General features: G+C 42.0%; 1 protein-coding gene across 1 annotated transcript in view; it reads left to right on the top strand.

The window, feature by feature from the left end:
* The window catches only part of CCDC87 (coiled-coil domain containing 87), a 77747-nt gene that overhangs the window by 19606 nt on the left and 33954 nt on the right, over positions 1 to 24187 (top strand). Inside the window, exons 4-13 of the mRNA XM_040407026.1 lie at positions 2463 to 2605; positions 4272 to 4522; positions 7346 to 7577; positions 9842 to 9929; positions 10178 to 10269; positions 11019 to 11173; positions 12105 to 12246; positions 17518 to 17715; positions 19020 to 19136; positions 22138 to 22274. Coding sequence (XP_040262960.1) covers positions 2463 to 2605; positions 4272 to 4522; positions 7346 to 7577; positions 9842 to 9929; positions 10178 to 10269; positions 11019 to 11173; positions 12105 to 12246; positions 17518 to 17715; positions 19020 to 19136; positions 22138 to 22274 — 1555 coding nt within the window. The remainder of the gene's footprint in view (positions 1 to 2462; positions 2606 to 4271; positions 4523 to 7345; positions 7578 to 9841; positions 9930 to 10177; positions 10270 to 11018; positions 11174 to 12104; positions 12247 to 17517; positions 17716 to 19019; positions 19137 to 22137; positions 22275 to 24187) is intronic.

The raw sequence follows: 24187 nt of genomic DNA, 5'->3' as shown, positions 1-24187 counted from the left end.
TGCCAACATATGATGGCTTCTCTCTCATCTATATTTTCTCCTTTTAACCTTACTGGTTATGTGATTTAGGGCAGTCACATCCATTTCAACATTATTATGTCACATTATGGGGGAGATTTTTCAAAACTGGTGTAAAGGAAAACTGGCTTAGTTGCCCATAGCAACCAATCATATTCCACCTTTCATTTTTCAGAATGCCCATAGTAACCAATCTAATTGGTTGCTATGGGGAACTAAGCCAGTTTTCCTTTACACCAGTTTTGATCACTCTCCCCCTATGTTTTTATGTGCGCAGCAGACACCTGGTGTCAGAGTCCGTGCTTAGTTTTAAAAGGGTTGGATCACTTCAGTAAATTGCATTTATCATGTAGATGAAGTTAATTCAAGACACTTACTAATGTATTGTGATTGTCCATATTGCTTCCTTTGCTGGCTGGATTCCTTTTTCCATCACAGTATACACCGCTCGTTTCCATGGTTACGACCATCCTGCAATCCAGCAGCGGTGGCCGTTCTTACACAGTATAGAAAAAAGCACCAGCTTATATGTACGCTCATGGTCCGGCCCACCAGAGAGGCTCGCACTTTTTCCTATAGTGTGCAGGCATGGCCATCACTGATGGATTGCAGGGTGGCTGTAACCTTGGAAACGAGTAGTGTAAAATGTGATGGAAAAATATTTTACACTACATTTCCACCCCATTTAGATTTTTTTCCAGCTTCCCACTACTTTGTATGCAATATTTAATGGTGCCAATAGAAATTACAGCTCGTCCGATATAAAAATCAGGCCCTCATAAGGCTATGTGTATGGAAATACAGTATATAAAAGTTATGGCTTCTGGACTAAAACACAAAAACAAGAGAACAGAAAATTGCTGCGTCAGGAAGGAGTTAAAGGACTGTACACCCGTGACAGGAAACCTCTGGACTCCAGTACTGTACATGAAACCATTAATTAGGAGAGACAATTACAAAGCACCATTGTTGACTGGATTCCTGGGCTCTGTATGCAAATCAGAGCATCCCCAAGAATATTAACCTACTAGATTTCTCCGAAAATATTCAGGTTATTTACTGGATTACTGTGACTGTCATAAGGTGCGGGGACGGAGTGCTATCATGCTGGGTCACCAATATGCTGCTATGTCAATACCATCGAGACTTAAATAGCTGCTGGACATGAGGGGTATCACTTGGTCACATGAGGCTGAACACAATACATATTGTTGGATCAGTAAGGCTAGGTTCACATCGACATTTTAAATTCCAACAGGGGCGGACTGGAAACTTAAAGGGGTTCTGCAGTTTCTATAAACTGAAGATCTATCCTCTGGATAGATCATCAGCATCTGATCAGCGGGGGTCCGACACCCGGGACCACTGAGATGTTTGAGAAGGCAGCGGCGCTGGCAGTAGCGCCGTGGCCTTCTCGCTGTTTACCGCAGGCCCAGTGACGTCACGACTAGTATCACTGGCCTGGGAGGGGCCTGTTCACTTGAATGGAGCTTAGCCGCGCCCAGGCCAGTGATACTAGTAGTGACGTCACTGGGCCTGCGGTAAACAGCGAGAAGGCCGCGGCGCTACTGCCAACGCCGCTGCCTTCTCAAACAGCTGATCGGCAGGGGTGCCGGGTGTCGGACCCCCTGCTGATCAGATGATGATCTATCCAGAGGATAGATCATCAGTTTAAACAAACTGCAAAACCCCTTTAAAGTGGCCCTGGAAAAAATACTAAAAGTGGCCCCGTTTTGTAGTTGAGTCCAATGTGATGGAGGGCAGGGCCAGTAATACCATATTGTAGCACATTATACCACCCCAACAGAGCCAAATACCACAGTCCATCATAATATACTGCCAGCAGAGACAAAATACAACCCCAAAAACTTCCACTGGCCGGCTGAGAGGAGGGCCCAGAAGGCCCCCTGGCATCGCCCCACCGGGAAATTAACCTGTAAGGTCTATGGCCATTCCACCCCCCTAGATCCAGTACAGGAACAGAATACATGAATTGCTGGATCTGGCATATGCCATATACCGACAGCACCAAATGGAATAGGATTCATCGAGGAGTTTGGGATCTGCCATGAATACTGGCATTGTGCCGTAAAAATATCGCTGCAGTAGTAGATTTCTGGTGTAACGTGCGCCAGTTTTCTGGCCCACATGTTGCTAAATGAGTCACGCCGTAGAGCTTCTGTCCTGCACACTTTTTGGAAATTTGGAGAGGATGTTGGAAAAAAAGCTAAAAAGTCTCAAATTTTGTCACAAGATGCCAAAAAACTGGCGTAGAACGTTAATACATGATCCCCATCGACTTAGAAAGTAAATGCAGGGGCTTATTAAACACATTAGGTGCAATATTTATGTAGTCAGTAGTAGCAGAATTGGTTTCCTGAACTGTATTGGGTTAGAAGTATTCTGGTAAATGAACCTAATTCATGCCCTTTATGCTTATGCAGATGAAGTATACGGACCTCCAGTCGCTCCTTTCATGAAGGATGTGTGCACCGCTTCTGCAGATGTTCTGAGCCAAATTATTAGAAGAAGGTTACATCAGATCTCAGCAGTGAATGTTGTCTCCACAGAAGTTAGGCACAATTTTGTATGTACTATAATGTTTACAAGAAATGTTATCAGTTGTGTATTGCACGCTGCAATAGTTCTGCACATCCCCAAATAAGGCTACTTTCACATTAGCGTTTTTATTTCCTGTATTGAGAACCGTCATAGGATCTCAATAGTGGAAGAAAACGCTTCCGCTTTGTCCCCATTCATTGTCAATGGGGACAAAACTGAACTGAACAAAACGGATTGCACCAAAATGCATTCCGATCCGTTTGATTGCTCTCCCATCGCAGACAGTATAACTCTGCAAGCAGCATTTTTCTGTCCGCGATGTGGTGCGGAGCAAGACGGGTCCAATCTGACACACAATGTAAGTCAATGGGGACGGATCCGTTTTCTCTGACACAATAGAAAACGGATCCGTCCCCCATGGACTATCAATGGTGTTCCGGACGGATCCGTCTTGGCTATATAAGACATAATACAACCGGATCCATTCATGACAGATGCAGGCGGTTGTATTATTGTAACGGAAGCGTTTTTTCAGATCCATGAAGGATCCACAAAAACGCTAATGTGAAAGTAGCCTAAAAGAGTGAAATCACCAAATATACATTAAATATAAATACTTTTGCCAGTTTTGACAATTGCTACATTTTCGGCAGCTTTCTCCATATGTATACTGTACAGTCCCCTTAGGACCCTATGGGGGAGATTTATCAAAGACTGGCATAAAATGAGCCTAATTTCTGATGAGGAGCAGGCCACTCCAAGTGTCAATGCGCCAGAATGAAATCTACGGCAGCTCAGAGCTCAGGTAGATTTCTATTTTCAAAACAGGCGCAAATGAGGATAAATGTGGTGGCCCCGCTGGCCCCTCCGTTTTTCCAAAAGTGGTGACGGCAGCGTATAAATGCCACTTGTGACAAAATTTGTCTCAAGTGACATTTAAAAAATTGCAAACACAAGGTTTGGGAGTTTTATACACTAAAAAAGAGGATCAGGGAGATCTTATGTGTATGTATCTATGTGTGGTGGGATTGTGTTCAGCTGCCGTTCTCTCCCGACTCCACCATACACATACACGTACACGTGTGGCTTTGCTGAACATGTTTATGCAATCAATGCTCAGAGACATGCCAGACACTTCTGGTGGTGGCTTATTTTACATGAGAACAAAAGGATCGGGGAAAATGTTCACTTTCCCTGATTGCGGACAAGAAAAGGCATTTTTTATGAGAGTGCTGGCGATGTGCGGTCCGCAAAATGCGGAACGCACATTGCCGCTGTCCGTGTTTTGCGGATCCACAAAACTCATACGGACGTGTGAATGGACCCTAAACCGGTGGCCAAACTAGCTGTAATGTGAATGAGGGCCTTTACTTCTCATTAGTGCTTTAGTCTAGCTCAGAGTGGAGTTATGTTTCTCATTGAGGAGACTTATTTTTCAGGCAATGCTTCATGGGAAAGAAATATGCAAATTAGCGGACATGTTGGCTGATATTGGCTAATTTGTGTTCTTTATGTTTAGTGTTCCTGTAAATATTATTTCATATGAAAAATGCCACAAAACCGACATTGGTGATTCCAGGGAAATGCACATAATTACAACCTAACCTATTGATAGAAAACTTTTATTATTATTTTAACTCTATAATTATTTTAAACTTTTACCTATTTGCTTCCCCCCCCCTCGCTTATAGGAGGACATCATTCTCAGTGAGGTAAAGGTTTCCTGGGCCAACATTCCAGATGTTCTGTGCAGTGGCTTATTAACGCAGAAAGAGAAGCGGCGACTTCACAAGCGCCTCATCGCCCATATCATGCTTGTCTCTGAGGAGCTATTCTTGTACTACTTGCACAAAATGGAGCGGAACAAATCCCACTCTGTGTTTTCTGAAGAAGCCAATCTTACACGGTTCAAAGCACAACTGTTACTGGATTGCTCCAAATTGTACGTCCCACTAAGCAGCTATATCCTATTGTAAAATTCTAAGGATACAATCAAAACATGTATTTAAAGGGCTGTCTGGCAGAATGATGTTCTTTTTTTTAAATAAGAGGGAGAATGGGATACAAAAAAAAAAGAAGCTTTCCTCACCGATCTCCCGCTGCGGCCTTTCTGATGTTTACTGGGTCTCTGCTGATCTATGCTTCCTGGTCCTAGCTTAAAGGACATCTGTCAGTAGATTTGTACCTATGTCACTGTTTGACCTGTTACATGTGCACTTGGCAGCTGAAGACATCTGTGTTGGTCCCATATTCATATGTAGCGGCATTATACAGAAAAATGAAGTTTTAATATGTGCAAATATATAGCAATGGGGGTGTTGCCTTTACTCCTAGAGACTTAGCTCTCTCTGCAACCGCATCATCAGCACTTTGATTGACAGGGGCAGGCAGTGAGGACATAATCACACCTGGCCCTGACTTCTCCTAAAGTCAATCACAGTGGTGAAGGTGCAGCAGTAGCAGAGAGAGCAGAGCCTCTAGGTGTAATGGCAACACCCCCGTTGCTCCTAGAGGCTCATTTGCATATATTAAAACATCATTTTTCTCAGCAGTGCGGGCACATATGAGCATGGGTCCAACACAGATGTCTTCAGCTGCCAAGAGCACATGCAATATATCAATCAGTTTGCTGACAGGTGCCTTTTAAGGCGGGTCACTGCAGTGGCAGAGGATCAGTGAGGTAAGCAATGCTTCTTTTACTTTTTTTTTAACCATTTTTGTCCCTTATCTAAAACAAATTATTCTGGCGGACAACCCATTTAAAGATTTCAGTTTAGATAACTGGTGATGTCATATATCTAGTTGGTTCAATCAGCACATGCTGGATATTTTCCAACTAACTGGTGGTAACTGTTATTTATTAAGATGGTTCAGTCAGCACATGCTAGATAATTTCACTTACAGGCTAACAGACAATGGAGGAGATTTATCAAACTGGTGTAAAGAACTGGCTTAGTTGCCCATAGCAACCAATCAGATTCCACCTTTCATTTTCCAAAGGAGCTCTGAAAAATGAAAGGTGGAACTAAGCCACTTTTCCTATTGATAAATCTTTTGGAGAGAATTCCAGTTTTGATAAATCTCCCCCAGTGACTTTTAGCTAAAGGATATATTAGACGGGCAGATTTTCTGCCTGATAATCGTTAACGAGCGTTCGTAGTAGTAACGCTTGTTAGCAATACTGCCTCCGATTGCCCGATGAATGAGCAAACGTTCATCGGGCAATTCAGATCTTTCAGCATGCTGACAGATCTGGATTTGCCAGCGTGAGATCGTGTTGTGTAACCACAACCGGCCCCGGCACACCGCTGTCCTGCATGGGGACGAGCGATGGCATATCGATTTCTTCCCCCGTGCTGCGGCGGACATCGCTGCATGTATTAGTAGCGGTGTCCTCTGCTAGCTATCTGGAACGATTCCCTCCCGACAATCGCTTGTAGCATTGGAGTGTCTAATACACCCTTTACATACACATTATGGCCTATAGATAGAAGACCCTTCCCTTAGATACAGTTGAGCCCTTAGATACTGTTCTCTTAGCAAGCATGTAAGCAAATGATGGCCTCCAAGTAATTCACAAAAATATTCAATTGAAAAAGTCAATTTTTCTAGTCCTCTCATGGTGGTCACCTTTGAAAAAGTAATAGATAGCCACAATTTTGCCTTAGCATTATCAGAATCTTATCTAATGTGTATGAACTACCTTGACCTAGAGGGAATAAAGGCCCATTTACATGGGCAGATGATCGAGACAATTATTAGGAATAGACCATTCTACAAAAGCTCATTCTCAATAGTTGCCCAGTGTAAATCTGCTGCTGATCACCCAACACCTGAACAAAAAGCTTGTTTGTCAGGTCATTTGTCGTTTATGCGGGATATAAAATCATGGCTTGTAGGTAGCATATCACCATGTGTAAACAGGGATATGCTGCCAACCAGCAAATAATCTATATGGGGATGAATGATCATGGTAGCGATCATTTATCCCCATACAGTTCAGTCTTGATCATTGCCCTGTGTATCAGCCCATGTAAATGGGCAATAACATAAATATGATTACTATGATGCTTCTATAAATGCCTTTTGTTAACATTTAAGGGCCCATTTCCATGGGCTAATAAACAGGGCAATGATCGGAAAGATCGGGAACAAACCATCCATTCCCAATCATCGCCCAGATGTACAGTTACATGCAACATCCGTCCCCTCCTTATGGGGATGAATGATTGCTACGAGTGATCTATAGCACATCTATACAGGGCAATTATCAGGAGGGAGCATTTGTAGGAGGTCTCTACCCAGCTTTGTGGGGTGCAGCATTTCCAAACTTCTCTTGAACTTTTCTCAAGTGAAAATCAAAGTCACACTACATAATGATTTCTTCTGTAGAATTTAGGCTGCATCTTGTATCCTCACTGCATTTGTTCTGTATGACTTGGCAGCATTCTTCACTGGGCAGCTGTGCCTCGCCATCTGTTTGAAGATTTTAAAGGAGGCCTATATGGAGAAAAGTCCCTTCAGTATACTTTCAACAGTTGATAAAATTGAAGGTTTAGTGCTGTCATGGAGATGTTGTGTGGCTCAGATGACCACGTCCAATCATTTCCACACACATAAAGTATATTGATTTAGACACTGCACTTGACACATCAGATAGGGGACAAGCACTCAATAGTGCAGCGCCATCTATGGACCCGTAAAAGTGTTTGTTTGTAATTAAAGTAACCCCTAAAATCCTTATGCAGATTTCCTTTTCTTTTAGTATGAATGTGTTTTCAGTCAAACATTACCTAATTACTGAGATAAAGGAATTAGAAGACAAACAGATATTGCATATTGACACCAGTGAAGCTTTCTACGGTCATGAGTATGCGGATCGGAAGAACTGTCAATATAAGAAGTACAGATCGAATTTTACTATGGAATATTTCATAAGGCTGGGCAGACCTGAGGTTACAGTGCATAAAGAGAAAAGAGAAACAGACCTGATGCAGGTAACGTGTATTAAAGATATACATATATAATTGCCTTACAAGGTTATAACCCGTAGCAGTTTTTGTCTGGCCGATTCACTGCATATTTGCCAGGTCCCCATTTAGGTCGCATCTGGCAATGCCGGACCCAGAGAACTTTGGCAGGCTGTTCCCTACCAGAACAATCTACCGGATCTTTTTACCGCTAAGCGGTGTACAGTGTAAGTGACTCTGAGTCCGGTTATGTCATTTTTATCTTCATACTCACTTGTATTCTGACTCCCACAAACTAGCAATAAAATGCATTGAGAGGACTCATTGCATGAGCATGGGAGTCGTCTCAATGCATTTTACTGCTGGGAGCACAGCATCAGAATGCAAGTGAGTATGAAGATGAAAAATGACATCACCGGACTCAGCATCACTTACACCATACACCGCATACTTTAGTTTGGGGGTGTTTTGGAGCCAACAGATTCCCTTTAAAAATGTTCTATTTTATGAAACAAACCAACTTCTCACTCCACTTTTGAAAGTGGGGGGTGGGAAGCCAAAAGCTGCAAAATTTTGTGCAAATTGCGCATGTGCCAAAACATGCGTCAATTTGATGTCACAAAACTGATGTAACAGCCTTCATAGAAAGATCAAATCGATGGCGCTAAAGGTAGCTATTTTAATAGCTTTCTCTACAAAAAATGTTTTAGGCTACATGCACACGGCAGTGGTTTTTTGCGGCCTCCATTTAGTTTTTTTTGCGGACCGGATGGTTTCCGATTCATTTCTATGGATCCGTTAAAAAATGCGATGGACTCATCCATTTCTTGTCCGCGTCCGCTGTCCGTGTTTCACATCCGGAAAAAAAAATGGCATGTCCTATTCTTGTCCGCAAAAAAACTGTTTGCGGATCTATAGAAGTCAATGGGTCCGCAAAGAATGCGGATGACCAACGGAAGTCATCCGCAACCGTTTTTTTTTGCGGATGGTTGCTGGGAAACCCGTATATATTAACTTTCAAGAATTACAGCCTTCAGTTTTTTTTGCGGACCGCAAAAAAAACCTGAAGACACACGGAAACACAACCTACAAAATTTGCGGACAAACGGAACGGATGTGGATGTAAAAAAAACAGGAACACGGATCCGCTATTTGTGGAACGTAAAAAACAACTGACGTGTGCATGTAGCCTTAAACTCAGGCAACCCCTTTAATTTTGGAAAACCTTTGACATTTCTAATTGCCAGTAAACGACAATAATTAAAATACCTGGAGCTCAAATACAGCATATTTGTCGCTGATTTGGGGGTATAAAAAAATCACTCTTTAAAGGAGGTACTGTATTCAGTATACACTTGGGGAAAAAGGTGCTATGGACTAAATAATCAATTTAAGTTAAAAAATTCATCTTTATTAGAAAACACATATAGCCCACAAATGAGCCAAATACATTATAAAAAATATCCACGTAGAGTAAGCCAGCAGACATCACAAATAACAGTAGTAAATAAGGCATACACAAGACTAATCCACAAACCATATTGAGTTCACCCACCGGAGCTCATGTGCGTTTTGTCAACGAACCCAGACAAAGGAGTCGGTGAACCACACATCAGGTGTGGTGGGTGAGCTGAATTTGAGGGTATGCTGTGTAACCCATTACATGTGTGTTTACTTACTGTTTTGTGGACTAGTCTTGTATATGCTTTCATCACTATTGTTATCTCTGATGGCGTCTGGCTCACCCTATGTGGATATTTTTTTCATGTATGTGGCTAATTTTTGTGCTATATGTCTTTTTAACAAGTTTTCTAATAAAGATGGATTTTTATTTTGATTATTTGGTCTAGCACCTTTTTTCCATGGTTGGTGGTGTATTTGTGGACTTGGTTCGATTGTGACCTGTATTTTAAATTTGGGAAATCATTTCTTTAGGTTGCATTGATGTCATTATTCTGTTTTATTATATCATGCATTTTTATGAAAGTGACAACGGAGCAGCCATATCGGTTGTCCCCTTTAAATTGAAGGTAAAATGTAAATTTTAATAGCGTGTCCATTCAGATTTTGAAACACTGATTCAGACCAGTAACCAATATGGCTGCACTCCATGTTGTCACTTTTGAAAAATAGGTGCTGCAACAAAGAAAGAAAAATAACTATATGCCTGTACCTAAAACAAACTGAATTCCCATCTGTTGGCCACTGTTCTAAATTCTGATTTCCTAATATATGGCTAATCTTAATATCTTTGTATATTTTAATATAGAAAATATGTTTAATCTTTGCAGCTTGCAAACATAAAGCGACTGGACTTAAAAAAAGTATATATGCTGATTCCTAGAGAAGACGACTACCGATTTACGAAAAATATCCACTGTGAGTAGCACTAATATTCAGTATACAAATGGTATTACTCTATGTCCATAGTGTTAGAATTATTGATTCACTTTCAGGTAGTTGTTCTGGGCTTTTGTCAACCAAATAAATTGACTATACTATCCATTTCAGTTCTTCCATTTCTTACATCTTCACCGGAGCCAAGTACAATATCAGATTGTGACACATTAGTGTAATGTGGAATATGGTCCATGGTAACAATGCCATGTCTGCTTGTTTTCGCACAGGTGAAGCGATAACCACCCCTTGTCTGTTTCTACATGAAGAAGAAGATGTAGTAAAACACCGGCGCAGTCATACAAGGCGCACAAGTCTGAAGGTTGTTCTACTGTTTTCTCTGCTTTAATACCCTGTGCGGTGCAGTACAATGTGTCAGGTGCTTCTAGGGCAAGATGACTTTTTGAAATCTCTGGATGTTCGACATATTAATGGCTTTTACTCAGTTAGGGCTCATGCACACGACCATGTGCTGGCCGGGCTCGTGCTGTGGGCTGCAATTTGCGGTCCACAATGCACGGGCACCGACCGTGGGGCAATCCACATCCGACGGTCCGCACCGCAAAAAAGTGGTGCGGAGGCACAGCCAGAAACACCACGGAAGCACTCCATAGTGCTTCCGTGGGGTTCTGATCCGTGCTTGCGGACTAATTCAAGTGAATTGCTCCACATCCATGATGCGGGGTGCACACGGCCGGTGCCCCGTGTATTGCGGGCCGCAATACAGCCGCGGCGGGGCAACGGCCGTGTGCATGAGCCCTTAGGGTTAGGCTTAATAATAAGGCAGAGATGGGTACATTGGACCTATAAAGAGGCCATGTGCCTTACGGCACAGCATTATACAGCTATTGGTCTCGAAAAGCAATGCCTCAAGGGGACAATGTCTTTATAATATGGCATTTGATAAAGCATGCTTACATATGGGAGGCATACTGACATACAGTAGGCCCCGTAGACTTTTATGTATGCTCTATTATGGCTTCGTACAGAGACATAATGCAGCTGTACGCATGGGCCCTTATTTGTGCAGTTAAGTGTTAAATTTAAAAATGTTGCATCAATATATTGTAGAAATCAGCTTCCTGCCCTAATTTGAGGACTGGCCATCTCCTGGCTGATGAGTTGAGGATAACCTTTAAACAAGGTGCAGCTGAATGTCCAGAGATTCTTGGTGCAGCGGAAGAAGTGGTAGTCAAGGACGATCCCATAAAAGACGATCTCAGAAGGTACTTACATTTTTGTGTTAATCATGATCCCAAAGACAATAAGTGACTGTCAGCCTGCTTTTAAAGGGCAGCAGATTTGTACCTATGACACTGGCTGACCTGTTACATGTGCGCGTGGCAGCCGAAGGCATCTGTGTTGATCCCATGTTCATATGTGCTTGCATTTTTTTATTAAAAAAATTATGTTTTAATATATGCAAATGAGCCTCTAGGAGCAACTAGGGAGTTGCCATTACACCTAGAGACTCTGCTCTCTCTGCAACTGCTGCACCCTCTGCACTTTGATTGACAGGGTCAGGTGTGATGTAGTTTTCACTGTCTGGCCCTGTCAATGATAGTGCAGAGGGTGCAGCAGTTGCCTCTAGGAGTAAGGGCTATGCCACGGTTACTCCTAGAGACTCATTTGCATATATTAGAATATAATGTTTCTCAGCAATGCGGGCAAATATGAACATGAGACCAACACAGATGCCTTCAGCTGCCAAGTGCACATGTAACAGGTCAGCCAGTGTCATAGGTACAAACCTGCTGACAGATGCCCTTTAAGAATATGTGATCAGTGCACTGTCAAGAATCTCTCTGATAGAAAGGCTTTTTCATGTAATTGCAATAGGCTCACATTGCCGCATCCGTATTGTGGCTACAGACCTTTGGACACCCTGCATCTCTGAATAACTGATCTCAGATCACCAGTGTGGTGAAATGTTTAAGACAAGGAGAAAGACACAGCAGATAGTGATAGAACAAAGTACATATCTAGCCCTACTTCTAAGTTTTGATTTTTGAGTATTGATGTACCATAATAATACTCATCTCCACACTGGGATTTTCTTTTTAAAGTTCAAATAGTTTAACAATGAATATGTTTTACCCCTTTAATTTAGAACTGGCTTTAATGATGAAAAGTGTTGTTAATATTTATGTCTTTAAGGTTAACAGAAGACTCCGTATTGCAGACGTCTTACCAAGGAGAAAGCTCATGTACTGAAGAGGAGATCCCTCCCTTAATAAGAGCTGTAGCTCCTGGAAACACGAATGCAGCTAAACGCCAGAGAATGGAAGCTGCATTACAGGTGGCTTCACACGTTTTACTCGCTATAGTTTATATGCAGTGATCAGCATATACAGGGTGGGCCATTTATATGGATACACCTTAATAAAATGGGAATGGTTGGTGATATATTTACTTCCTGTTTGTGGTACATTAGTATATGTGAGGGGGGAAACTTTTCAAGATGGGTGGAGACCATGGCGGCCATTTTGAAGTCGGCCATTTTGAATCCAACTTTTGTTTTTTCAATAGGAAGAGGGTCATGTGACACATCAAAATTATTGGGAATTTCACACGAAAAACAATGGTGTGCTTGGTTTTAACATAACTTTATTCTTTCATGAGTTATTTACAAGTTTCTGACCACTTATAAAATGTGTTTAATGTGCTGCCCATTGTGTTGGATTGTCAATGCAACCCTCTTCTCCCACTCTTCACACACTGATAGCAACACCGCAGGAGAAATGCTAGCACAGGCTTCCAGTATCCGTAGTTTCAGGTGCTGCACATCTCGTATCTTCACAGCATAGACAATTGCCTTCAGATGACCCCAAAGATGAAAGTCTAAGGGGGTCAGATCGGGAGACCTTGGGGGCCATTCAACTGGCCCACGACGACCAATCCACTTTCCAGGAAACTGTTCATCTAGGAATGCTCGGACCTGACACCCATAATGTGGTGGTGCACTATCTTGCTGGAAAAACTCAGGGAACGTGCCAGCTTCAGTGCATAAAGAGGGAAACACATCATCATGGAGCAATTTCTCATATCCAGTGGCCTTGAGGTTTCCATTGATGAAGAATGGCCCCACTATCTTTGTACCCCATATACCACACCATACCATCATTTTTTTTGTTCCAACAGTCTTAGAGGGATCTATCCAATGTGGGTTAGTGTCAGACCAATAGCGGTGGTTTTGTTTGTTAACTTCACCATTCACATAAAAGTTTGCCTCATCACTGAACAAAATCTTCTGCGTAAATGGAGGGTCCTGTTCCAATTTTTGTTTTGCCCATTCTGCAAATTCAGTGCGCCGATCTGGGTCATCCTCGTTGAGATGCTACAGTAGCTGGAGTTTGTAAGGGTGCCATTTGTGAGTAGCTAATATCCGCCGAAGGGATGTTCGACTAATGCCAGTGACATGCGGGGAGTGCTACGCTGTGGGCTCTTGCTGAATGAAGCTAGGACAGCCACTGATGTTTCTTCATTAGAGACAGATTTCATGCGTCCACATTTTGGCAAATCCAACACTGAACCAGTTTCACGAAACTTAGCAAGCACTTTGCTAACTGTAGCATGGGAGATGGGTGGTCTCGTAGGGTGTCTTGCATTGAAATCTGCTGCAATGACTGCGTTCACCAGACATCCACACAATTTCTATCCGCTCCTTACGTGTTAACCTCAGCGACATGTCAATGGCTGTAAACAAAGAGAAACTTGTAAATAACTCATGAAAGAATAAAGTTACGTTAAAACCAAGCACACCATTGTTTTTCGTGTGAAATTCCCAATAAGTTTGATGTGTCACATGACCCTCTTCCTATTGAAAAAACAAAAGTTGGATTCAAAATGGCCGACTTCAAAATGGCCGCCATAGTCACCACCCATCTTGAAAAGTTTCCCCCCTCACATATACTAATGTGCCACAAACAGGAAGTTAATATCCCCAACCATTCCCATTTTATTAAGGTGGATCCATATAAATGGCCCAACCTGTATTTTAGTTTTATATTATCTGAGCCATATCAACGTTAATTTTCCTTAAACAGATGGTGAGTCTAGTTCACACTTTGCAGTCAAAAGTAGGAGTGGATCCTGAAGGGAGAATGATCAAACTATTTAGAGTATTAGTGGATTTACAGGCATACCCTATTCACTAATACGAAGTGTTGCAAACAATTATAAAATGCCTGATTCCTCCAGAGTTAGGCTTTATGCACACGAACGTGTTCTTATTTCAGCCTGCAAAAAAAAATGGATCCACAAAGGACGGATACCAAATAGAAATGAATGGGTCAGTGTGCTAGCCGCAAAAAATACAGATAGCACACTGTAGGAAATTATGGTTGTGTGCATGAAGCCTTAGGCCTCATGCACACGACAGTTGTTTTTCTCGGCCTCCGTTCCGTTTTTTTTGGCAGATAGGATGGGGACCCATTCATTTCAATGGGTCAGCAAAAAAATGCTGATAGTTCATCCATTTGTGTTCCGCGTCCGTTGTCCGTGTTTCCCTTCAGCAAAAAAAATTGTGCATGTCCTACTTTTTTCACATTTGCGGACAAGGATAGGCATTTATTACAAGGGATCTGTGGAAAAAAACGGATCCTCCAAAAAAAACGGATGCCGCATCAGTTTTTTTTGGCGGATGCACAATTTGCGGACGCAAAAACCAACGGCCGTGTGCATGAGGCCTTACAGTCTAATATCACTGGTTGCACTTGACTGGTATTCTCATGGACAGTGGTTAAGTTAGTTGTATTCTACCTCCACTTAAGGCCTCATGCACACGACCGTTTTTTTTGGCGGTCCGCAAAACGGATTTCCGTTGTTCCGTGATCTGTGACCGTTTTTTCTTCCGTGGGTCTTCCTTGATTTTTGGAGGATCCACGGACATGAAAAGTGAAAAAAAAAGTCAAGTTTGCATTGAAAATTATAGGAAAAAAGGACACGGATCACGGACACGGAACACGGACGCGGATGACTATCTTGTGTGCATCCGTGATTTTTCACGGACCCATTCAAGTCAATGGGTCCGCGAAAAAAATAGGACAGGTCATATTTTTTTCACGGACTGGAAAAACGGATCACGGACGCGGAAGTATTTTCTGAATTTTCCACGGACCCATTGAAAGTCAATGGGTCCGCGAAAAAAAAAACGGAAAAAGGAACAACAGCCGCGGATGCACACAACTGTCGTGTGCATGAGGCCTTAGACAGCATGTGATCATCCATATTTTCAAAGGCCCAGTGCAGACTTACAAAACCAGTACCGGTCCATGACTTTCACCATTCAGTAAATCTAAGAAGCAGACATAGTGCTATAACGTCCTAGACCTTATTAGGCTTCCCAAACAGTTGCATTTATTAGGGTAACAACAATCCAATCACTACCCAACTTGAGATTCACCCTGTAATCGCATGGAGGCTCAGTACTGGTTTCTAAATATCCAGCTCAATTTCAGATATTTGTATTCTATATTCTTGTGGAAATTTGTCTTCGTTATTTAAGTGCCCATATTTCATGTTAAACACTTTATATTTGTGTCATATCCATAGTTATATGGTTTGTATTGGGGAGCTAATATTAATCTGTAGCACATTCCACATGGTCAAATAAAATTGACACAATACTTTTATCTGCTTTGAGGTGGTAAAAATTTTTTCTTAATAGCTGGTATGCTGAGTATAATAAAATTGTATCTTTTTATCCTCTGTTGCTGCATTCCCGAGAAAAAGAGCTTTGATTCATATGTGATAGAACTGTTACGTGCACCGAGGGTGGGCCTGAGCCCCTTGGTGCACCTTAGCACTGCCACTGTTGCCTTCCAGCTGCTCCCTCTCATTGATTGACAAGATTGAATCCTCCTCCCGCCCAGCCTTGTAATCTTGTGCCTGTGCCATGCTGGTCATAATCAGCTTGTGCAGTACAGTTGTTTTCTGCCAGGCTGGAAGAGCATGCCCTACTGCACATGTGCCAATTACATACTGTAGGCGTGAGATTATCAGGACAGAGGGGGATTCAAACGCCTGGTCCTGTCAATCAACCATGAAAGGGATGAGCTGGAAAAGAACAGTGGTGACGCTATATATCAAAAGTGTGTCTTCTCAAGAATGCCGCAATGGTAGGCAAAAAGAAAGGTACCATTTTTTACACTCTTTAGGCCAAAGCAGACATTATAGGTAGTTTCATAGCAAATTTCCAGCTGACAGATGACCTTTAGCTTAAAATACAAAATGCTAAATATGATGTGAAATACAGAATTAATAAGGAAGCTACAAGATCTGCAAGTACAGATGTATTACATATGGAGGTATATGAACATGAAATTGGGTTAAGGATTTGTGATTTTGCACATAGAGAATAAATATGACTAATTATTAGAAAGCCTTTCCAAAAGTAAGATCAATGGTCATAGGTCATACTTTAGTCTAGGCATGCTCAACCTGCGGCCCTCCAGCTGTGGCAAAACTACAACTCCCAGCATGCCAGAACAGCCTACAGCTATTAGCCTACAGCAGGGCATTGTGGGAGTTGTAGTTTTACAACAGCTGGAGGGCCACAGGTTGAGCATGGCTGCTTTAGTCAATATACAGTTGGGTTATCTCACAATTAAAGGCGTTTTCTGAGATTTTTTTAATTGATGACCTATCCTCTGGATAGAATGCTGTGTGAAAGTTAGTTGGCACTCCGGTATAGGTCACATGGTGCTCGTGTTTATGGAAAAAGCCCCATATAATAGTAGGTACTACAATCCTCTGGATAGGTCATCAGTATCTGATAGGTGGAGGTCTGACACCCAGGACCCCCGTTGATCAGATCTTTGAGCAGGCAGTGGTGCTCAAAGTTGCGATGCAGCCTTCTTACAGCTTTGCCTAGGTCAAGGGATGTCAAGTTCTTCAGTCACGTGGTCTAGGCGCAGCTTAGTCCCATTAAAGTGAATGGGGCTGAACTGCGATACCAAACACAGCCGCTGTACGGCGCTCTGCTTGGTGAGCTCAAAGAAGGCATCAGTGCTACTGCAAGCAAGGTTGCCTTCTCGAACAGCTGATCAGTGGGGGTCCCGGGTGTCAGATCCCCACCGATCAGAAACTGATGACCTATACTGAGGATTAAAACTCCTTTAATGTATAAAATGAAAATCAGACATAATATAGTACATGACAATCTCTTTCTAACAAAGCTAGAACCAGCCCTGAACCTCACATGTAGCCAGAGATGTCCACATTCATTTTTCCAGTGGTTCTACTAGATTTATTTCAAGCTGCAACTCTCTCCCTATCACAGCTCAGGAGGCAGTTGAAGGATGGAGCTGAGCATGTGCGCCCACCTCAGCAAGGTGGACAGAGAAATAAGAAAAATAACAAACAGCAGGTGGCGCTATACAGATACATTTTATTGAATAGCTCAGAGGCTATACTAAGTTTTTAATTAACGCAGTTACAAAGGCATTCGGATCCAGGTGCTGGTTTGAAAACTGCAGAATATTTTTCATGGGACAACCCCTTTTAAATGTAAAAATGCTTGATCAGTTTTATTTCTTATACTGAAAGCTACATTTTATCTTCTCATTAGGATTTAAACAAGGACTCAGAACAACATAAAGAGAGTAAGACAGAAAATTGTCTGCATCCTCAGCCTTTCACAATTGACGTGCAGATTCCTAACAGACCACTCATAAGAAAAGCAGATGTTCAGGCCTCTGACAGGATATATACGGATTTAACCGAAATTCCAAAATACCCCCCACTGTACAATGATTTTGCATCAGAGGTAAGTACTCTTGTTCTTCCGAATAAATCTCTAGTAGGTAGTGTATTATGTTAAAAAAAAAAAAAAAACTGTCAGACAGTTGTACTGGAGCACCGGCGATTTTCCAGGTGAGTGATACTTATTTTGTTATTTGATTTTCTGGATCCACATATTGGTGCATGGGGTCTTACTGTGCTCTCCAAATTTCTCCAATATTGAGTTTCTTTCTGTCGGATTTGTGGAGATCTCACAGAAAAAGAACATGGCATGCTCCATTTGAAGCCGTAATCACCCTAGAAGCATCACAGAAGCAAAAAATAAAATAAAAAATGCATTTGCATGTGTTTTGTTTGCAAGGGTGTTGCAATATTCTCCACCACCAATGGTATATTTTATGTTATGATTTCCTATAAAATATACATGTGATTGAAAAATAATGTATTATGAACACAAGAAGACTGGCCTTGTGGATGGAAATGATATAATAATTCCTTTATTTCTAGTTTATTTTTATTATAAATATTTACTTCACATTCCATTTTGTAAATACAGTAAATTTGCACAAGCATCTTCACATTTGTAAATCATTCAAGTACCTGTAGGTGGCAGTAGTAATACATGAAACAATATGAAATAAGTGAAATAACTGCTGATCTTGAAATGGGAAATATGTTTTGAAACTAGTGGAAACCATTAGTGTTGACCATAACAACAAATAATATGCTTGGTGTAGTTTCCTAGATAGCAAATTTATCAGTTGCCATTTCTACCAAATTCCACCACATCTTTTGACAAAAATCGTCGTAAAGTACAAAGCACAATTTGTATGTTGCTGAGTCAAAACTGGTTTTCACCACTATACATTGAAGGGTTAATATCCACAGTAATAAATGACCATACTGTGGATCTGCAGCATGCTCGTTTTTCCTTGCACACAATTTCTGCTACATGTGGATGCCATTTTCAGAAACCCGCATGTATTGTACTGTAATGTGTTGCAGATCCTCCACGTCTGAACTTACCCATATATACAGTATATTGCATTGCAGTACATTTGGTATGCCGCTTTGTGTTCATGTAAAACTGACAGGGACATTCATACATATGCACCATGTTTCCTACTCTTGTTCCCACGTCTCTGCTTCTAAAATCTGCACGCTGTTCCAAGGTCCACTTATGGTTCCTCACTGGGAGCACTTCCACTTGTCAAAATTCATTTTCGATTTATTCACACAAGAAAAACAGGCTCATTACACTGATGAAAAAGAATCATAGGTTTCCAATTTGTAATCTTAAAAGGTTGAAAATAGAGTTTTCTGTTACAGATTGAGGCCACTACTGTGAAGAGGTTGGACAAAAACCTGTATGTTGGACAAGAACTTCAAGAAGTTTATACAGAATTAGCTAAGAATATTTCGACAGATCACCTGAGGTTTGACCAGGTATTTCATTCACATGTTATATGACTGAAGAAACATCAGAAAACAAGTGTAGTTTATCCATGCCTCTAAGCGTTGAGATCTCAAATTCCACCTGCTTTAGAACAGCATGAAAATGCCTATTTTATGTACAGTCGTGGCCAAAAGTTTTGAGAATGACACAAATATTAGTTTTCACAAAGTTTGCTGCTAAACTGCTTTTAGATCTTTGTTTCAGTTGTTTCTGTAATGTAGTGAAATATTATTACACGCACTTCATAAGTTTCAAAGGCTTTTATCGACAATTACATGACATTTATGCAAAGAGTCAGTATTTGCAGTGTTGGCCCTTCTTTTTCAGGACCTCTGCAATTCGACTGGGCATGCTCTCAATCAACTTCTGGGCCAATTCCTGACTGATAGCAACCCATTCTTTCATAATCACTTCTTGGAGTTTGTCAGAATTAGTGAGTTTTTGTTTGTCCACCCGCCTCTTGAGGATTGACCACAAGTTCTCAATGGGATTAAGATCTGGGGAGTTTCCAGGCCATCGTGCTGGAAGATGCATTGTTCTTCACCAAACTGTTGTTGGATTGTTGGAAGAAGTTGCTGTTGGAGGGTGTTTTGGTACCATTCTTTATTCATGGCTGTGTTTTTGGGCAAAATTGTGAGTGAGCCCACTCCCTTGGATGAGAAGCAACCCCACACATGAATGGTCTCAGGATGCTTTACTGTTGGCATGACACAGGACTGATGGTAGCGCTCACCTTTTCTTCTCCGGACAAGCCTTTTTCCAGATGCCCCAAACAATCGGAAAGAGGCTTCATCGGAGAATATGACTTTGCCCCAGTCCTCAACAGTCCATTCACCATACTTTCTGCAGAAGATCAATCTGTCCCTGATGTTTTTTTTGGAGAGAAGTGGCTTCTTTGCTGGCCTTCTTGACACCAGGCCATCTTCCAAAAGTCTTCGCCTCACTGTGCGTGCAGATGCGCTCACACCTGCCTGCTGCCATTCCTGAGCAAGCTCTGCACTGGTGGCACTCCGATCCCGCAGCTGAATCCTCTTTAGGAGACGATCCTGGCGCTTGCTGGACTTTCTTGGACGCCCTGAAGCCTTCTTAACAAGAATTGAACCTCTTTCCTTGAAGTTCTTGATGATCCTATAAATTGTTGATTGAGGTGCAATCTTAGTAACCACAATATCCTTGCCTGTGAAGCCATTTTTATGCAACGCAATGATGGCTGCACGCGTTTCTTTGCAGGTCACCATGGTTAACAATGGAAGAACAATGATTTCAAGCATCACCCTCCTTTTAACATGTCAAGTCTGCCATTTTAACCCAATCAGCCTGACATAATGATCTCCAGCCTTGTGCTCGTCAACATTCTCACCTGAGTTAACAAGACGATTACTGAAATGATCTCAGCAGGTCCTTTAAGGACAGCAATGAAATGCAGTGGAAAGTTTTTTTTGGGATTAAGTTAATTTTCATGGCAAAGAAGGACTATGCAATTAATCTGATCACTCTTCATAACATTCTGGAGTATATGAAAATTGCTATTATAAAAACTTATACACAGAGAGTGCCCCAGAGGATTCATGTGCCAGCCTCTCCATCACTGCTGTACGCCTGCCCAGGGTCTTCTATGAACTGTGAGTACCAAGAGCAACCCTTGTTCTGCCTATTAACCGTGACCTCACACTCGCTCACCCTGCAGGGCTGCGTACTGCAAGATCCCCCTATACATACAGGGGTTTGATTCAGCCATTTGAAATACAGCTATTTTGTGAAAATATATATTTACTGCGAGCCTAGAGAGGTTCAGGCCCTCTGAGATACTACCTCTACATACAGGACTTTGAATTTAGCATCAGCAACTTTTCCAATTTCCAATATTTATGTAATTCTCAAAACTTTTGGCCACGACTGTACATTTCCAAAAGCCTTTGCCTAAAAAGAACAAAGCAAATTTATTTAGTAGATTACTGTTCATATTGAATAGTGTGGGCACATCAATAAGATTGTTAAATATTTAATTCAAGGCTGGGTGCACACAAGTAACTTTAACATTGTCTTTCTTACCCTTGAGGAACCGTGGCCATACACCTTAGATAGCTGAGCGTTTTTCCAATAACTATTCCTCCAAACCCCCCATGCACATGTATGTGTATGTTCTCTATGTGGAGAGGGACACCTCTAGCAGAGGCATATGTCCCGTGAGAACATAAGATACGCCATGTTGAAATTCAACATTCCTGATCCATCTTCACCTTTAATGTTTGTGTCCACCTTAAAGGGAACCTGTCAGCTGCACTATGCTGCATAATGTAGGGACAGACCTGTTGACTGCAGTGGTCTTTCACTGCTGTGATGGTCTTCAGTACTTTTATAATACTGACCTGCCAAAGACAGCAGTGCACACCAGCACTGCAAGGGAGACGAGTTTACTGCTGCTTACTGCCCCACCCTCCCCCACCTCCGAACGATGATTTACAGGTTTCTTTCATCGGACTCCTCTCTTTTGCAGCAAATGCTGTAGGGTTTGGCAGGTCAGTATTATAAAAGTACTGAATGCCATCACAGTGGGTCTATCACTACATTATGCTGCCCTCGGTGAGGTGCAAAGTAAAAGGGGTTGTTCAGGTCCAAAATAACAAAATAAGTATTACCTGGAAAGCCCACCATCACTTCAGTGCTCCCACTGATGGATGTTCTGCAGTGATGATGTTGCGACCACCCACACGTTATTGCTGCAGTGATCAGAAAGTCACCATTGCAGAACAGCAACAAAGACTGGTGGCTCTGGAGCACTGGTGATTTCCCAATTAGGGCACCACAAAACTTGTGACAGATTTCCTGTCCTGGACAACCCCCGAGCCTTTAAACATCTAGTATCATTTTTCTAACAAGGTTAATAACTGTTTTGTTTGAGGTATTGCCACGTTTCCCTCCGTCTACCTCCAGAGTGCAGGTTCTGTGGGTGCCAAGCCGATCTGTCATGTTCTGTATTTTAAATTTAAGGATTTAGACTTTCAACCTTATGCAACAAAGGTGGATATCTCCGTATGTGCAGCTTCCTCAACACTGACAAAGAAGACAAGCCAGCGTATCATTAACAAGGAACTGGACTCACTTGGTTTCAGTGATAAGTGTGAAAGGTAAAGTATGACTTGAAAGATTTCTCCTGATATTCAAGGAGCAGACTATAATTAATGTATAGCTATCAGTTTTATAACCGTAGGGGTCTCGGAGAGCTAAGCAAGTGGTGTACGAATACGTAGATTGTCTTTGAGCCCATTCACCACTTGTTCTGCTCTCTGAGGAGACCCATGCAGAATCAAAGGGCCTAATACTCAGCTGAATGCTTCTGTCCCTATACTTTAGCAATCGGTGAAGGTCTCAGCACCCAGACTAGCACATGCAATGGGAGCTTTTCCAGCATACTTGCTAAATGTACATTATAAATGGGATACAGTCGTGATTAAAAGTTTAAGACCACTTGAAAAATGTGAAGTAGAGCTTCAACATGCAACAAGAAGAAATGAGAGTGAGACAAAACATTTTTTGATGCATTCAATTAATTGAAAATAACGATTAAACTGAAACAGGCTGTTTTTCAGCTGATCCAAATTTTAGGACCACATGCCTTTAAAAGGCCAAATCTGTGCAAAGATGTGGATTCATTGTCATTTTCTGTCGGGTAGTCACACGTTGTGATGGCAAAGACAAAAAAACTCTCCCTTTTTGAACGTGTTGAACTGCATAAGCAGGGTCTCTCACAGTGCGCCATCGCTGCTGAGGTGGGACGCAGTAAGACAGTCATTTGGAATTTCTTAAATGATCCTGAGGGTTATGGAACAAAAAAGTCAAGTGCAAGACCCAGAAAAATTTCATCAGCACTGAGCCGGAGGATCCAATTGGCTGTCCGTCAAGACACTGGACGATCCTTGGCCCAAATTAAGGGCCTTACTGGTGCTGACTGCAGCCCCATAACCATCAGACGGCATCTGAGACTGAAGGGCTTCCAAAACAAAAAACGTCTTCAAAGACCTCGTCTCCTTGAACGCCACAAAACTGCTCGTTTGGACTTTGCAAGAGAGCACCAAACATGGGACATTCAAAGGTGGAAGAAAGTTTTATTCTCTGATGAGAAAAAATTTAACCTTGATGGTCCTGATGGTTTCCAACGTTACTGGCATGACAAGCAGATCCCACCTGAGATGTTTTCTACGCGCCACAGTGGAGGGGGCGCCATAATGGTCTGGGGTGCTTTTTCCTTCAGTGGAACAATGGAGCTTCAGGAAGTGCAGGGGCATCAAACGGCCGCTGGCTATGTCCTGATGTTGCAGAGAGCATTCCTCATGACTGAGGGCCCTCGTCTGTGTGGTAACGACTGGGTTTTTCAACAGGACAACGCTACAGTACACAATGCCCGCAGGACAAGGGACTTCTTCCAGGAGAATAACCTCACTCTTTTGGCCCATCCTGCGTGTTCCCCTGATCTAAATCCAATTGAAAACCTTTGGGGATGGATGGCAAGGGAAGTTTACAAAAATGGACAACAGTTCCAGACAGTAGATGGCCTTCGTGCGGCAGTCTTCACCACTTGGAGAAATGTTCCCACTCACCTCATGGAAACGCTTGCATCAAGCACGCCGAAACTAATTTTGGAAGTGATAAACAATAACGGCGGAGCTACTCATTACTGAGTTCATGTTTGGAAGTTGGATTTCTGTTTTGGGGGGGGTTTCGTTTTTTTTTGGAGGTGTGGTCCTAAACTTTTGATCAGCTGAAAAACAGCCTGTTTTAGTTTATTCGTTGTTTTCATTAAATTGAATGCTCAAAAAATGTTTTGTCTCACTCCCATTTCTTCTTACTGCATTTTGAAGCTCTACTTGGAACCTTGTTAAGATCCAGCCATGCTGAATATGATTTTTTGCCATTTTTCAAGTGGTCTTAAACTTTTGATCAGGACTGTATGAACAAAGCCTTAAAGGCTATGTACACCTTTGGAGTCAATAATTTTTTTTGATTGCATTTAACTTTTTTTGGGCTAAAAATCATATTTCCA

Source organism: Bufo bufo, chromosome 1 (genome assembly GCF_905171765.1).
Source record: "Bufo bufo chromosome 1, aBufBuf1.1, whole genome shotgun sequence".
Lineage (NCBI taxonomy): Eukaryota > Metazoa > Chordata > Amphibia > Anura > Bufonidae > Bufo > Bufo bufo.
This window is presented reverse-complemented; position numbering and strand designations above follow the sequence as displayed.